The sequence below is a fragment of the Varanus komodoensis genome, unplaced genomic scaffold, assembly GCF_004798865.1.
Source record: "Varanus komodoensis strain SLA01 unplaced genomic scaffold, ASM479886v1 scaffold36, whole genome shotgun sequence".
Classification (NCBI taxonomy): Eukaryota; Metazoa; Chordata; class Lepidosauria; order Squamata; family Varanidae; genus Varanus; species Varanus komodoensis.
In genome coordinates, this window is record NW_025335873.1 from 8,316,109 (window position 1) to 8,331,742 (window position 15,634).

Sequence of the window (15,634 nt, forward strand, 5' to 3'; positions counted from 1 at the left end):
CTGGAATCCTGAATGGCAGCACGTCATGCTGTAACATTTTGTAACAGAGTCTACTTGTAATATTTAGGTGCAATCCTTTGTATATTTAGATAGGAAAAACCACCTTCTACTCCTAGCGTTCTCCGCCTTCTCCAGCCAGCCACACTGGGTAGTAGAGGACTGGCCTAAACATACATTGGAGAGCACTTGATGCTGTCTTCCTCTGAGCAGTGTTTGCTTGTTTGTTTGTTTGCAGTTTTTGTATGCCGTCCCATTCGCATAAGCCTCGTGACGGCTTCCATACAATACATTAATAAACCATATAAATAGTGCACATAAAATCCAGATTCACCCTGGCTGTAAAATTAAAACCAATAAATAATATTAACAGTTGTTAAAATATTGTTTAAATCAAAAGGTCTTGGTCTGGCACCGAAAAACAAATAACGACGGCGCCAGGCGGGCCTCTCTGGGGAGCGCATTCCATAGACGGGGCGCCACCGCAGAGAAGGCCCTCCTCTGGGTACTTAGTCTCCTAATGTCTTTCACAGAGGGTTCCCGAAGGAGGGCCTCTGCTGCCGATCTCAGGGGGCAGGAGGGCAAATATGGAAGCAAGTAGCAAATATCTCTTCCACAACTCCTTCCCTGCGATTCTTAATGGATGCTTGGGATAGGTCAGTCAGTGTCAGTGACCAGCTCAAAGCAGTGCTGTGACCACTTCAAGATAGCCACTAAATGATTAACTGAGAATGCACTTTTATGTGTACACAGGTCCTGGTAACTATGCTGACTTTTTTAGCTGAAAAGTTCAGGAGTTCAAACTGTAAAATTTCACCACAGGAAAGTCTGACACCCCAGCTGCTTGAACAGCCCGGCTGCTGTTTCCCCCTTGCTTCCTACAGAAGGACATCCCATCCAAATAGTTCATCCTTCCACATCTGCAAATGCTATGCTAAAGCAGAACTTAATCTTAAGCAGGAGTGCTCTGGACATCCCATTTTCTTCAGATGGCAAAACAAAGGAAATCTACCCAGATTCCCTTCACATTTGAAGAAGCGGAAGACCCTGAGGCAAAAAGTCTCAAAGTCCTTAAACTGGGATTTGACAGTAGCATTTGCACCCACACGCGCACACACACACACACACACACGTGTGTGGGCACGCATGCACACACAAGCACCTTAAATCAGTCCAAAGAGATTGGGTAGGGAAAATATTTTGATTAAACTGAAAGTGGATGGATTAGAAGCATGTGAGCAAATACTAACGTGCCTAGTCAACGGAAAATGCATACATGGTGTGTCTGTGTGTGTGCTTTCCATGTGTGTGTGTGTTATCTGTTTATGGGTTTTCTGCCTAGGCAACTTAGCATTTGCTCACATGCTTCTGAGCAGAGTCCACCCAAGCCAAGTTTGAGTTTAAACAAAATATTTTCTCCACCCTATCTCCCGGGACTGATTTATGCATGTGTGCTGAATTGTTAATTTTACCAATGTAATAATATTCCAACCACATGAATTACAGCAGGAAAGAAATCACAAGGACCATGTAAAATCAATACTCTGTGATTATGACTGTGAATTAATCAGTGGTTCTTGTGCAAACCCTATTTATTTTTATTTATTTACAGCATTTATATCCCGTCCTTCCGTGGAAGTACTCAGGACAGCTTACATAATATAACATTATGAAATACAATATTATTGAATAATAACAACCTTGACTAGAAAATTATCATATGTAAATATTAATTAATTAACTTTTGATTTGCACATAGAGGGTCCATAGTTTGAGTCCCAACACTTCTACACAGGGTTGAGACCCTGGAGGGTCACTGCCGACCTTCCCTGAACTGAGAATGTTTGGGCAACAATTCCCATCATCCCCAACTACTAAGGTGCGCTGGTTGCAAAGCATGAACTTAGGGAACTCTGGTGTAGACTGAGGAGTAGTCCAACCAAAAATAAGGCAGTTTTTAACCCCTGTAAAATACCATGCCTGGGTTCAGACAACACAACAACACACCAAGGGTAAAAATAGCCTTGTCATGTGTGAACACAGCCAAGGAATGACTGCTGCCAAGAGTATAGCCAAAATGGGGCCACAGAGAAGCCAAAAGGCTGTCTCAGCGTATTCTTAGTCCCATAATGGACTGACTGCTGGAAAAGAAAAATTGAACTCTGGCAGCAAAGATGAGGGTGGAGCAGCATGTCCTTCTTGGAGAGAATGGGTCCTGGAATCCCGAACAGGAGCCCTCTTTGGACAGCTTTGGGAAGACAGGATAGCCTGCAACACTTGCTACAGACCCCAGATATTATTTTAGAATATACCCTAATTTGGGTGCTGCAAAGAAGCCTGAAAAAAGGAGGGGATAGTTTAAAGAGCAGAGAATCCTGCACCCCTTGCTTCTGGATCCTCATCCAGAATTTTTAGTCCTTCCACCAGAGTCCTGAAGAACATAGCTGATATCAAAGGCAGCCATGGATCTACAAAGATCTGGTGTTCCAAACCTGAAATATTAGTCAAAAGGGCACAGAAAACCCATTTACATTAACCTTGTATTTGATTCCAAGAGATGGGTAGATACTTCAAAAAACCCATGCATCCTTGAATATTAAGGAAGTTTCATCACAAAATTTATCCTAATTATTACCTCTTCCCAAAAAGAAGCTGCCATTGGGCATTGTCAAAATATATGGCAAAGAGAGGAACTAGCAGCAAGGACCTCCAACAACTGAGCAATTTAATCAAGCTGTATCAAAAGACATTGTGGCATCCAATATACATGAAACATCCATTTTTGCTGATTTACGCCTAGCCTGAGACCCATAATACCTTGTGAAATAATGAGGCACTCCATAATAATAATAATAAAAAATGTTCTGGTTCATTATTTCATTCTTGTTTGAGACTCTGGGTATTAATATCCACCAATATTAAATATGTATAAACAGGAATTATAAGCAGATGTAATTTTTCAGCCCGAATCAATACTTCCAATAACACAGGTACCTCTGAAGCTGTAAAAGTGGCAGGACCAAACCCAGATCATGACAAATGCTTCCGTTGCAAGTATTACCCTATAGCCGTAGATTGGCCATTTATATTTAGTGTGCAAGGCAGAGAATGGCATAACATTATCATCTGTGCTGAAACGCTGATCCAAGGTAAAAATTATCCTGTTTGTCTAGGTCTGCCAAATAACCATTTTAACATCCGGATTTCCCCATAAAGTTAATTTTGCATGTGAAAATATGTTAAACTGCAATTGATGTGAAAATATATGCCACTGCTCTCCACCTGGGAAAAGCATCCAAAAATGAACACTTCGGAGCAGACCAGGGAGCAAAATCTAATTTAAGTAGAAAAGACTAAAACTGAGTACAACTCAACAAATACTCCAGATGGTATGAAGAAAGTTGAGAGAACAAATCCACCCTCTTTGATTGGAAGTTGCATCTTTTTCAAGAATATTTGCAGATTATGGAGCAGAACACCTCAGGAATTTTCAAACCAAAGCATTCCATTTCTGAAAATACTTGCCACCACTGCAATCTGCTTGCCACCTGTCTCTTTCTCTGGCTAGACAAGAGTGGTAGTAAGACAGAGAAGTGGATACTGCTGCCAGTTTACTCCTGCCTCTCTGCCTGTCAAGCAAAGAAAGAAGAAGATGAGGCGCAGGAGCAGTTGGTCACAATGGCAGTGAGAAGGAAGACTCACTGGGGGAAGCAGCCTGTGAAGGATCACTGGCACCAGGCCTTCCAAAATCTGGAGCCAGCCATGCTAAGGAGGAGCTTAAGCCCCTGAAATTCTAGGCCAAACCATGAAACCCGGCCGTCTGATGTCTCAATATTTCTATAGTAGAGAAAAATCCATGCATACTGTCTTGTTGTTGCTATGTGCTGCAAAGTCAAATCTGACTTATACAAACAATATGTATGAAAACTCTCTAAAATGCTCTATCCATGACAGCCAATTCCATCCATCCCATATCTGGTCTTCCTTTTCGTCTTCTGCATTCCGCTTTCCCTTGCATGATGGTCTTCTCCAGGGAGTTTTGCCTTCTCATCATGTGGCCAAAGTATGACAGCCTCAGTTTTGTCATTTTGCTTCTAGGGAAAGTTCTGGTGCGATTTGATCTAGGACCCACTTGTTTGTCTCTCTGTCCGTCCAGAATATTCAAAAAGCTCTTCTCCAGCACCATGTTTCAAATACATCAATGTCCTTCCTGTCAGCTTTCTTCCTGGTTCAGCCTTCACACAGTGACTGGGAATGCAGTGGTGTGAAATGATCTTGGCCTTGGTCTCCAGAGAAACATCCTTATACTTGATGATATTTTGTAGTTCCTTCATTGCTGTCCTTCCAAGTCTCGGTCGTGTTTGAATTTCTTGGCTGTGGTCTTGATTTGAGCTGATGACTGATCTGAGGTATATAAAATCTTTCACAATGTCAATTTCTTAATTGCTAACAGTGATTTTTTTGTCATTCTTCTGCAGTCATGGTTTTTGTTTTCATAAAATTCAGCTGCATTGAAAGCTTTTGCACTTTCTTCTTTCACCAGGAGTCAGCACAATTCATTGCTGAGTTCTGCCAATAGTATGGTGTCATTTGCATAACTTAAATTATTGATGTTTCATTTCCATCCCTTCCTTGGAAAGGTACCTCCTTCCACTCATGCATACTATGGATGGGTGATGAAGACTCCTGTAAAGCCTCATGTGAGTGTACAGCCAGCCTTTTGCTCAGGCTTTTTACCACTAAGATTTTGTAAGTCCAGTAATCTCTGTCACAAAAACCACTGGCCCTGCAAAAGCTGCCCAGAGCTTTTTCCGCTAAACAAAACAAAACAAAACCCCTCTCTCCCATGCAATTTGCATTCATGCCATTAATGCAGAAGAGTTCTTTGTTTTCACAGAGTATACATGCATACATGCAAGCCAGTCCAGGTTTTTGATTCATATTACCAGGAAAGGAAATGGAAAACAATAACAACACCTCAGCAGCTTCCATAGTAATGCCAATTGAATGCAACCCAAACCTCCTGTCTCAGACAAGAGGATACGACCCTTTTCCCGATCAAACATCTCCAGTCTTCCATGGTGCAAGTGAGGTCATATCCTAATGGATATGCCTTCTCTCGCGCACAGGCTGCTGTGATCTCTTTGGTAATCTCTGCCTATTTCTTTAAGCTGATTGTGTTTTTTTAATAGAAGCACCTCTGGGTATATATAGCCAGACAGCCAGCATGGAGACAAGGAAACCAGGAACACAGAAAGCTGCCATTCCCAAGACGTACCAGGACATGCTGCGGCTGGACCAAGCCCCTTCTGCATACAAAACAAGGTCTCCAATACTGAGCTGTTGCACTTCACCTAAAAATAAAGTAATATTCTGTCCTGATGGTTTTGAATCATGGGCCAGAACCACTCCCGACATTGCCTTTCAGCACCACCTGCATGGGAATGTGTCTTATAACAAGAGAGGCCATGGCCCAGCTAGCCCAGTATTGCTCACAGTGACTTGCTGCAATGGCTCCCTGGGTTTTCTGGAAGGAGCCTTTCCGTGGAAATGTCACAGCTTGGACTTTCTGGCATGCAGAGGTGCCCTCTGCCAAGTAACAGCCCTTCCTCTAAAAATATGGCGAGGTTTTATTTCTCAGGGTTTCGAACAAGTGCATATTTAACTAGGAACGCTGGAACTGGCTTCTCCAGAGTTAATCCTTGTTCCATCTAAGTCAGTGTTGTTGACACACCAAGGGCAGCAGTGACTCCCCAGGAGTTATTTACTTGCCCTTCATGCCAGGAATGAACCAGGGACTTCTGCATAAGCGACGGTCCCTCCCCTTCTGCTAGTAACTACTGCAGTACGAGGTTGTTGCCAAAAGAAATGAAGACAGTGGAAGCATCTTGAAAGGCACTGAACAAATTACAGGGATTTCTGCTGGGTTGGAACATGAACTTGCCTTCAAATCAAAACTGGAAAGCCAGTTCAAACGGTGATCCCAAATCCTATTTGGGAAACAAATTTCAGTCTATCCAAACCATGGTTTTCCTGATTTGGACATTCAGCAAACTATGGATTGCAATAATCAAGAAGAGAATTGGGGAGAAGGAAGAGGAAAACAGAGCGAGCAGCTTCAAGTTTCCTAATCTCCCTTATTTCTATTTAAACTGAACTTGGACTGGATAATTTTACATAGAGGATGCCTGCTGCCTCCTCTGACAGCTCTTCAAAGAGGGGACTGTGCTCTGTAAAACAGGACACATCACCTCCTACATGGCCTTCCTATTTAAATAGGCTTCAAAAATCATATCTTAAATGTGTCCTGGCCACCAGCACCACCTCAAAAAGAAAAAAATCCTGCAAGAAAATTGGGCAAAGCCCATTTGACTTCCAAGCAGTGAAAGTGGTTGTCCTTTTCAGAGTGCCTCTTCCAGGCTGATCCGGCATTGTTGCCTTAATTGTGCTGTATGTTGCAATACAGATCGGAGCAGGCTGGTGTGGGGAGGCATTGCTAAAGAGCTGACCTTCGCTTGCAGGCGAAGAAATGCAGATGGTTAGAGCACTGTTGCCGTTCTGATGGCTGGATAAGAAAAGGGATATGGAGGAAAACAGACAAAGGACCTTGTCAGCAAAGGGGATCGAGTGCACCAGTGGCCCCGCCAAGGAAGAGCTGCAGTTGGAGGATAGGAACTGGATCTGTAGTCCAAACATCTGGAACTGCAATGCTAGACCGCCAGGACCAATCAGCAGCGAGTGGAAAACCACCTGACCGTGACTCATCATGTTGAGCTGTCACTAACGGAGCTGTGCTGCTAATGGGGCTTAATGTATTCTGTGTGTTGAGACAGGCCACGATCAAACTAGTCTCCTCTAAAATGCAAAGTAAGAACCATTGGCCGCCAGAGCCACTGCTGCAGCTGCGATGCTCAAAAAGTGCTGCGTACTTTTCCAGGCTCAGGCTTTGACGAGGCTAGAGGTACCTAAGCGAGAGATGCTGTTTCCAAGGGTAACAATGGCTTTGTCACAGCAGGATGATCTTAATTGCATCTGAAACTGCAGAGGCTCAAGGTGCAGAAAGGGCCCTTGCAGCCTGGCAGCAGTCCTGTCTCTCTTTCCATGCAGATGGAGGCAGTGTGCAGAATTACATCATTTTCAGGTCTGATCCTGCAAGCTCACCTACCGGAGACAGGTGCAGTGACAGAGCACAACCTCTTTCAGAGACAGGTTCATCCCCAGAATGGCAGAAGAGTTCCCTCTTTGTGGCTAGAGCAGCAGGCAGCAGAAAGCAGATCGACTGGTAGATCTCTTGGCTGTAGGTTGACAAGGATTTCTCTCTCCTCGTGGCTTGACCACACCAGCAACAAAATGCCTCTTTTTCTCCTCTCTCCTGCCTCCCTAAATTCTATATCTCAGGGTTCAGGAGTGGATTTTACATTCAGAAGGACCACAAGCTCCATTCAGTTTTGCTACTCAAAACAAATCCTTGGACTTGGCGTTCTTTAATTCTAACTGCATGTCTTTTGCACCAGGTTTCATTTGGTAACAAACTAGGGAAGGCTAGCCAGGCATGTGGTGACTGGATTCTCAAAATGTCCCCCACTCATTTTCCCCTTTTTAAAGAAGGAGAATATTTGAGCCCTCACATGTATATGGACAATGTCCGTATCTGCCACCTATATCCTGGCTTCAGACTTGTTTTCCAGTATAGTTTAATCTGGCATCCAGATTCCTGTAGTCCAATTGCAAAGACTACGACTCCCATCACACTGCACAGAAAAAGTGACCATGAACACACAGAAATCAGGCTCCCTCCCTGCACCCTCTCCCAGCATTACAATGTTTTGCATCACTGGTAGTGGGGAAAGGGGGAAAGGAAAAAATGACACACCAAGTTATCCCCTTTTCCATTTCAGTCGGAAATGTAATCATGGGACAGCAAGCCAAAGGTTGGTTATTCCAATGTGGTTCACTGTGTGGAAGGCAGTTCCACACTTTCTCATTGCAGAAGGAAATTTTCTTTAAGGATGTGGCATCTGCATGTACGTGAAGCTTTTATACTGCAAGAGATTAACATCAAGAGCCTCATCTGTCCCTCTTAGTGCTCTAGTTCACCAGTGCCATCCCACAACCCTTCAGATCCTAGCAAAACGTCTGTTTCAGGGAGGAGCAGAGACAGGTTTGACTGCAGTCAAGAAATGAATTCTCTGCTCAACACAGCATGACGAATTTCGTCCCTGCAGTTAAGAAAATAAGAGCATCATCTTTCCCAGTTTATTAACTTGCACAGGGACTTCCTCAGCCAGAACCTGAGCGCCGAGTATCCCACGCACCATGATCTGATGGCTTCTGTTGGGCCACTCGGTCTAAGAAGGTCACAAGCCATTTTAATCCCTTGCAGGGGCCTTCCCCAGTGCCCATCTCTGACCATGCTGGCTGGGGATGAGGCAAGATGCAGTCGAACATGGGGCAGGAGTGCCCTCTTGAGAACACGCCTGCAGAAGGCGACCCCCACAGAGGAAAACAGGATGGTTTTGCAGTGTCTGCTGAAGGTGTGTACAAAGCACCTTGCAGCTGCGTACTCGCAAGGCACTCCCCCAGGAGGCCACAGAAGTGGCCATTCCCCTCTCTGTGGGGAGGGGGCTCGTATCCGTTCTGGCACTGCCAGACTGGACATGTTCTAAGCTAGTGTGATACACTTGGAGCCAACAAGCTAAGGAAACCATACGGCATCGAACTGTGTCCAACAGAACTTGACTGCCAATCTAGCATCCAAGGTGTGCCATTCACTTTCCTCAGATGCAGATGGCTGTGGACAGAAGAAAGCCCCGTGGAAAGCTCAGCTGGCTGCTTGATATCTTCATTTGAGAGACTGGCATGGCTGAGACTCAGGAGACCTGGGGCTGCTTTCCCTAGACCTGAGGTTCCCCCATTTGGCTTTAACCAACGTTTTCACTAGTGCCACCTCGCACGTGCAACATTGGGAGCTGAACCTCAGAGGCAGCCCCTTCTCCTCCACTTCCTCTTCCAGCCAGCAACTTTCATTGCTATTACATTGCATTTATATCCCACTTCCCCCCTCTTACTTCCTCTTACTTCCTCTTATTTTTGTTGTTCAATGTTTTCCTTAGTTTCAGTGGCCTCAGAGCCTTCTGTGGCCTCAGAGTCAAAAAAAGGATAGAGCAAAACATTGTAATTATCAGCAGACCTTCCTTCTAAAACAAAATTAAGCCTTACAACTGAGCCAGAATGTAGGTGAAAAGAAGGGCCCAAAGACCTCACTCTCTGACAGGTCCTTCCCACCTCCTCCATTTTGGGACTCCCACCATTACTTGAAGTAAAGTACTTTTCACAGAATTCATGCTGGCTTTTTTGTTTAGAACAATCAGACAATACTGGAAGAGAAATACTCAAGTGCATAAAAGGAGTGTGTACAGTGAGGAGGAAAACTGAGCTTAACAAACCTGTCATAGACTTTGGTTGCCTCTGAGCTGTTCTGGGTGCTAAACACATGTTCAGCTGTAATAGCAAGTGCGATTCTTTCTTAAGGAATGTGGGGAGACCAAGAGGATTTAGTGCTCGACTTAGCCCCACATGCGTGGCACTGCAGGGTTCCCAGCTTCTGGCTTGCTTTCTACTTGAGCTGTTGCATCCCATTTCTAGCCAGTCACTTCAATATGCAAACTACAAATGAGCAAGTATTGTCTCTAGCGACAGACAATGTCCTCATGTCACCAAAAGAGAGGTGATTTCAGGCGGGCTGTGCATAGCACCACACCTTGTGAGGCTTAGTTCATTCCCTGAGTTAGTGCACTGGAAAAGGCAGTGATTGCAAAACTGGGTACTTGCTAACCACCACAGCCTACAATCCTTCAGGTCTTAGGAATCCAGCGATCCGGGAAAGCTAATTCCAGGGCAGACCTGCCAAAATAAAACTCCCTGCGGGTTTAATTCCTTCAGTTTGGGCCACTGGCTGGTGAGAGAGGCCTTTCCCAATCCGGTCCCCTCCAAATGTTTGCATTTCATTTCAGCTCCCATCATTTCAACTGTGCTAGTTGGGACTGATGGGAGTTGTAGTCCAAAGCATCTGGAGGGTGCCAGGATGGGGAAGGCTGTCTCTGGCCACTCTGCATGACTGGCTGGGACATACAGGGAGGTGCAGGGCTTCTTTCTGTCTGAGGATTACACCATGAACAAAGAATTTTGTCAGTCCAACATCTGGTTATTCCTGCTACTTTTATACTGGTCAATATCCTAAAATCCCCAAGCATTTCCCAATAAATAGAGGACACCATATGAAAACAACATAAAAAGAGAACTACAAGAAAAACAATGCTTAAGAACATTAGAGCAAGACAATCACAAAACAAAGTAGCATCATAATCTGTTACAAAGAAGGGAAAGCAAGTATCTTTTAAGAGACATTTAGAGCTTGCCACACTTTTCTTCTCTCAAACAACATGTGGCAGAGTGTGCCCAAGGGCAGGCCTGCTTTTGTGGTGTTCCTTGGGAAGCTTTGCTGGCTGTAGAATCGGCAATAATGCCTCCCTGGAAGAACTCAAGGGTTGACTGGAATAGGGGAAGGCTGTGAAGTCAATATTTTGCTCCCAAGGTGCCTGCTCTGCTGTGGGTGTGAAAGAAGCATAGCTTTTACTGTTGAAATGGAAGGGGATATGATCAGGGCATTAAGGCGACCAGGAGAGTTTAATTTTTTGCCAGGTTCTGATCCTGTATGAAACCGAACTGATCCACACAGCATCAAGGCACAACTGTGTGCACATTTGGAAGGGAAACAATTCCTGCCACTCACAGCCATGCTTGCTGGGAATTGTAGGGCTTTTTTTTTTTTCTCTTGAAATGTGCCTACAGTTGTATCATGGATATTTTGCACTTCTTTGTATTCAAAAGTGGCAGACCAGTGGTACATACAACATGAAAATTCAGATCTAGATTTTAAGCCAGGAAAATACAAGCCGACATTCAAAATGAAGGCTCATCAACGTGATGACAACGTGTCATCCTTCGAGCCCATGCAGTGCTAAACATGGCTAAATATCAGTACCTTTTTCAGGATAGGACAAATTCCATGGTCATTATTCCAGGGTCTGAACCTCCTAGCCCTCCAGCAGCAACTCAAAGCAAGAGGCAGCCATTTACTTTCACACCTGGATCCCATTTTCTATGGTAATTTCTCTGGAAGGGTTGAACTGTTCCTCTTAGCAGGTGTTCAACTCTCCCTTGTTACCTAAAGCAGGGGTAGGCAGCAAATGAGCTGTGGGTTTGCACATGGCTCCCGATGCCCCCAAATATTTTTGATATATTTTTAACCCCTCTTCACCAAAAATGGCATTCGCAGCAGCTACTGAGCAGCTAAAGTGTTAAATTTAGGTTCCTTGCAAGCAATGTTTGGCCCTTTGATTCCCCAGAGCTGCTACTGAGAGCCAATCTAAATTAATCACTGTGGTGCTTTTGGCAGAATACCAGCGATTTTGGCCCTTTCGGATGGAATCCCAAGTGCTGTAGCCACGAAAGGATCTAGTGGCAAAGCTGCCCCCTGCAATTCTATAAAGCAAGATGGGCAGAAGGTAGGTTAGACGATCTAGAGCAAGATCAGCCTACAGGTAGATCTCCAGTGAATCCCAAGGGTTTCTAACACTCAAGAGCATCAGAGTAACAACAAAGCTATCTCTTACTATTAAATCGGGTGGCTTAAAAGCTAGAAAGAAGAGTGGGGAGGTATGTAGGAAAGTGTGTGTGAGTGTGCTCCAGTGCTGATGCTGGAAACCCATTCCAGGTTTCAGCACATGCTCAGAGACACCCTTATTCTGCCATTCTTTGTGCATCTTCCTGAACCACTGTTTTGTACCTGGCAGATTTCAGGATTCTAGTCTAAAACAATATAGATTTTGCAAGCCTGGCAACCATTTATCACCACAAATACTATCTGCTACTATAGAGGCAACTGAAGCGAACCCAGGGAAGTTGCACCCTCCTCAGGGAAAAGGCCATCAGAAAATTACAGCACTTGGGAAACCTGCCTCCACCAGGAAGTTTAACTGCCAAGTAAATAACAACAGCCCACAATGCCTGATCACATGCCCCTTCTGTTTTCCAAGAGCCAGTAAGCGTGCGATTATACATGTGTTTAGACAGAAAAATGTCTTGCACCTGCCGAGGAGTTATAGGACTTCTCCTGTCTAAACATGAATAGGAAAATAGCATAAAAGAATGAAAATCAAAATGTACGTCTTTATTAGGACCAACTCAAACTCGACAAAGTTGTGCAAGCTTTTGAGTCATCTGAAACGCTTCCTCTTGGGGACAGGAGAAGAAAGAGGACATTCCTTCTGCTCCCCTTTAAGAGACTGGCCCAGGCAAGCCATGATGGCCCGAGGTTCAACAGCAGGACCAGCCTTCCCTCCCTACTGTGGCCTGAACAGAACCTCCATAGCTCTGGAGGTGCCTTGCCTTTTGGCATTCAGAATTCGGGGCAATCGCTTAGAAGAAGCCTCCCTACTCTCATGCGCTTCAGATTTCTTGGACCACAACTCCCGTAACTCCCAGTTGGTGAAGACCAATCCTACCACCCCTAGCAGCCTCATCGTCCCTTGTTTTTGGATTTTGGTTTAGAAACAGGGAGGATCCATCAACTTCTTTTCAGCCTTTGCATGAATGGCAGAAGAACCAAATGAATTCTGTTTGTTTTTTAATCAGGCCATAGTACAGTGAGGTAAGAAAGAACCAGCTGTTGCATTTTTTCTGCAGTTCACCTCCTTTATCAGCTGATACAACAACAGTATTTTTTGTTATGTGTTTTACACAAGCCATGATTTGTTTTAGACAATAGGTGCTTCCAGATAGTGGATTCCTCCTATAACCATCAGATCCCCCCGTCCCCTGAAATGTCATGAATGAAGCAAGAAATTACAGCTGTGGGGAGGTGGGGGGGCAATTTGGAAAGGGGGTCTGGGCTGCATGCACCCCATGAATAGGCTTTCCTGCTGCTTTGTTTCTTCCCTGCCAGAGCTGAGGAGTTTGCCCTCCGGAGCAGGGACTGCGATCCGCCATACAGCTCGGCCGAGGCTCCTAACCGGCAAAGCTGCCTGATCCGGCGTGGAATTCCTCAGCTCTGTCCGACAGATCAGATCCAGAGTGGAGGTGAAGGTGGCCATTTTAGACCCTTTCCAGGAGAATAACATTGCCAAGATCTGCTTTGCTGCGAAGCCCAACACGAAATGTAAGTGGCTCGTGGGAGTTAAATCCACTCTCTCCCTGTCGCGCATCCTGCAGAGTCGCCTTCCTCCTTTCCTGCGGGGAAATCACCTGCCCTGCCCATTGTTGATGGCGGTTACACAACGAAGCCTCAGCGGGCCGCGGGTGCCCCCCAGAACTGCTCTCCCCCAAGCAGCGTCTGCACAGGCGACTCTCAAGACCGACTGCTATTCGTGTGCCTGTGCGTGCATGCGCGCGGCGGGGCGGGGGGGGGGTCCTTCTTCTTGAAGGTCACATGAAGGGAAAGCGCCCTGAGCGCCCTGCGGTCACCGAGGGGAGGCGCTTGAAAGGCTGACCTCTCCCCCCGCAACAAATGCCCTGCACACAGCTCGGGGCTCCTCGCGGAGAGAGCAGCTAAGGTGCCCAAGCGCCGCCCGACCTAGGCAGCATCCCTCCATCTTGTGGTTGCCAGGTAGCAGCAGCCGGTCCTCCACGGAAGCGGGCAGCGCTGGGCGCGCAAAGGACGCGCTGCGCTCGCCCCCCGGCTTTCCCTGCCGTCTCACCTTGCTGGACCGGGTCCGAGGCAAGGCTCACACACGCATAACGCACACTCCTCTTCCGGGGGCGGGGAGGGGGAGCGGGAGCGGGAGGGGGCGCGGGGCACCGTCCGTAAAGAGCATCTCGCTAGCGGACGTCCCCAGTGCCTTTCTCCGCGCGGTCCGCATCCGGATGCCGCCCGCAGGAGGGCTGCGCTGGGCCCCGATTTCGCAGCCGCCCCCCTTGCACAAGCGCCCCGAGAAATCAAAACGTGGCAGACGCCTGTCGACGCATCCCTTGCGCCGCTTGGCAGTGGGGAGGCGCCGCGGGGGAAGATCCCCGCAGCCCAAAGCGCCGAGGAGCAAGAGTCCGCTCCCCGGTACATTGCGACTCCCTTGAGATTACATAACGGGGGGAGCCTTTTGTGGGGCTCGCCGGAGCCCTTGGAGATCCAAGGCGCCGCGCTCCCCCCGCCCTTCCCTTCTTCACTTACTACTCCGCCCCCACCAGCAATTGTCGTTTGGCAACGCAACGAAAGAGGGGAGGACGAGAGGGAGAGGAGCCTCGCTCGCTGCCCGGCTCAGCCCCGGGAGCGCTCAGCCTTCCCGTCCTGAGCTTCTTCCCGCCCCCTCCGCCTTCCGCCCCCAAATAACGCGTTAGGATTAGACCCGCTCGCTAAATCTGCCGCGCTGCGGCCACGGGGAAACCGCGCGCTTCCCGCAGCCAGCCCGGCTCCGTGCACGCACTGCGAGAGGCAGCGCGGGGGGGCCCTCCCGCCGCCCCCCTCCCGCGTTGACACACGCACACGCGTCCTAGCCTGGCTCACCTCCCCCCTCCCTCCCCCTAAATCTGCAGGAAGAAACCCCGAGCGGGCATCCAGCTCAGCATTACGGCCTTTCCTTTCCAAATCTGAGCCTAGCGTTGTATCCCCACCCAGAGACCTCGTCCGTCCAGACACATACATGTGCGGGCACACAGACACACACATCCACATATGCGCGGGCGCGCGGGCGCGCACACACTAATATGTAAATACGATTTTGGTGGGACCGCCTCTCCTCCCAATGGAGGTGACGGCGCAGGACAGGTCGTCTGCCCGTCACGGCGGCTTCCCGGGGTTTGTTGGCCAGGCGGGCTCAAGGCTCGGGAGCCCCTGCGGAGGGGCACAGGAAGATGGCAGCCTGCTGCCCCCTTCCTGGACGGTCTAAAGCAGCCCCCTTCCCTCGTGCCCGCGGCCAGGCTAGGGGAGGGGGGAGCGCCCCCGGACATCTGGTTTCCGGCAGCATCCTAATCGCGGTAATCATCACCAAAGTCTGTTAATAAAGGCGGAAAAATCGCCCAGGGGAGGCAGCGCAGCAGGACCCCCGTCTTACCTGCCCACGAAATTCTCCAGGACGGAGCTCTTGCCGGCGCTCTGCCCCCCAACCACGGCGATCTGGGGCAGGTCCAGGTTGGCGTTCTGGCCGATGGCGGCGAAGGCATCTTGGAGCCGGTTGACCAAGGGGATCAGGTCCTCCATCCCTCGGTTCCCCATGGCTGCAGAGGAGGTGGCGGGTGGATCTCACCTCTCCGGATCGGAAAGCTCCGCGGGGGCTTTCAGTCTAAGCGATCGACGGCTGCGCTGCGGCCCCCCGCCCCACCCCAGCTGTCATGGGTGTGGGTCCCTGCGTACCTGCGGCGGCGGGCCTCCCGACCACCCTTCCCAGCGGCGGGGGTCCGGGGTGCTCCTTTCCCTTCCCTGCCCCGCGCCCTGGTCCCCGGTCCCCTGCCTTCGCGTCTCTGCAGCGCGCTGCCCCCTGCGACTGCCGGCTGCAGGAGCTCCGCCAGCCACCTGGTTGCCAGCCGGACTGGGAGCGCGCGCTTCGCCCGCACCTGCCGCTACGGGGCAGCCGAGAGCCGCCGCCGG

The 15,634-nt window shown here is 48.3% G+C and overlaps 1 protein-coding gene across 1 annotated transcript in view; it reads right to left on the bottom strand.

Moving 5' to 3' along the window:
- Positions 1-15,364, bottom strand: part of DNM1 (dynamin 1) — an 86,053-nt gene extending 70,689 nt beyond the window's left edge. The window contains exon 1 of the mRNA XM_044440119.1: positions 15,102-15,364. Within this exon, the coding sequence (XP_044296054.1) occupies positions 15,102-15,262 (161 nt within the window). The 5' untranslated portion in view covers positions 15,263-15,364. The remainder of the gene's footprint in view (positions 1-15,101) is intronic.
- Positions 15,365-15,634: the final 270 nt, after the last annotated feature.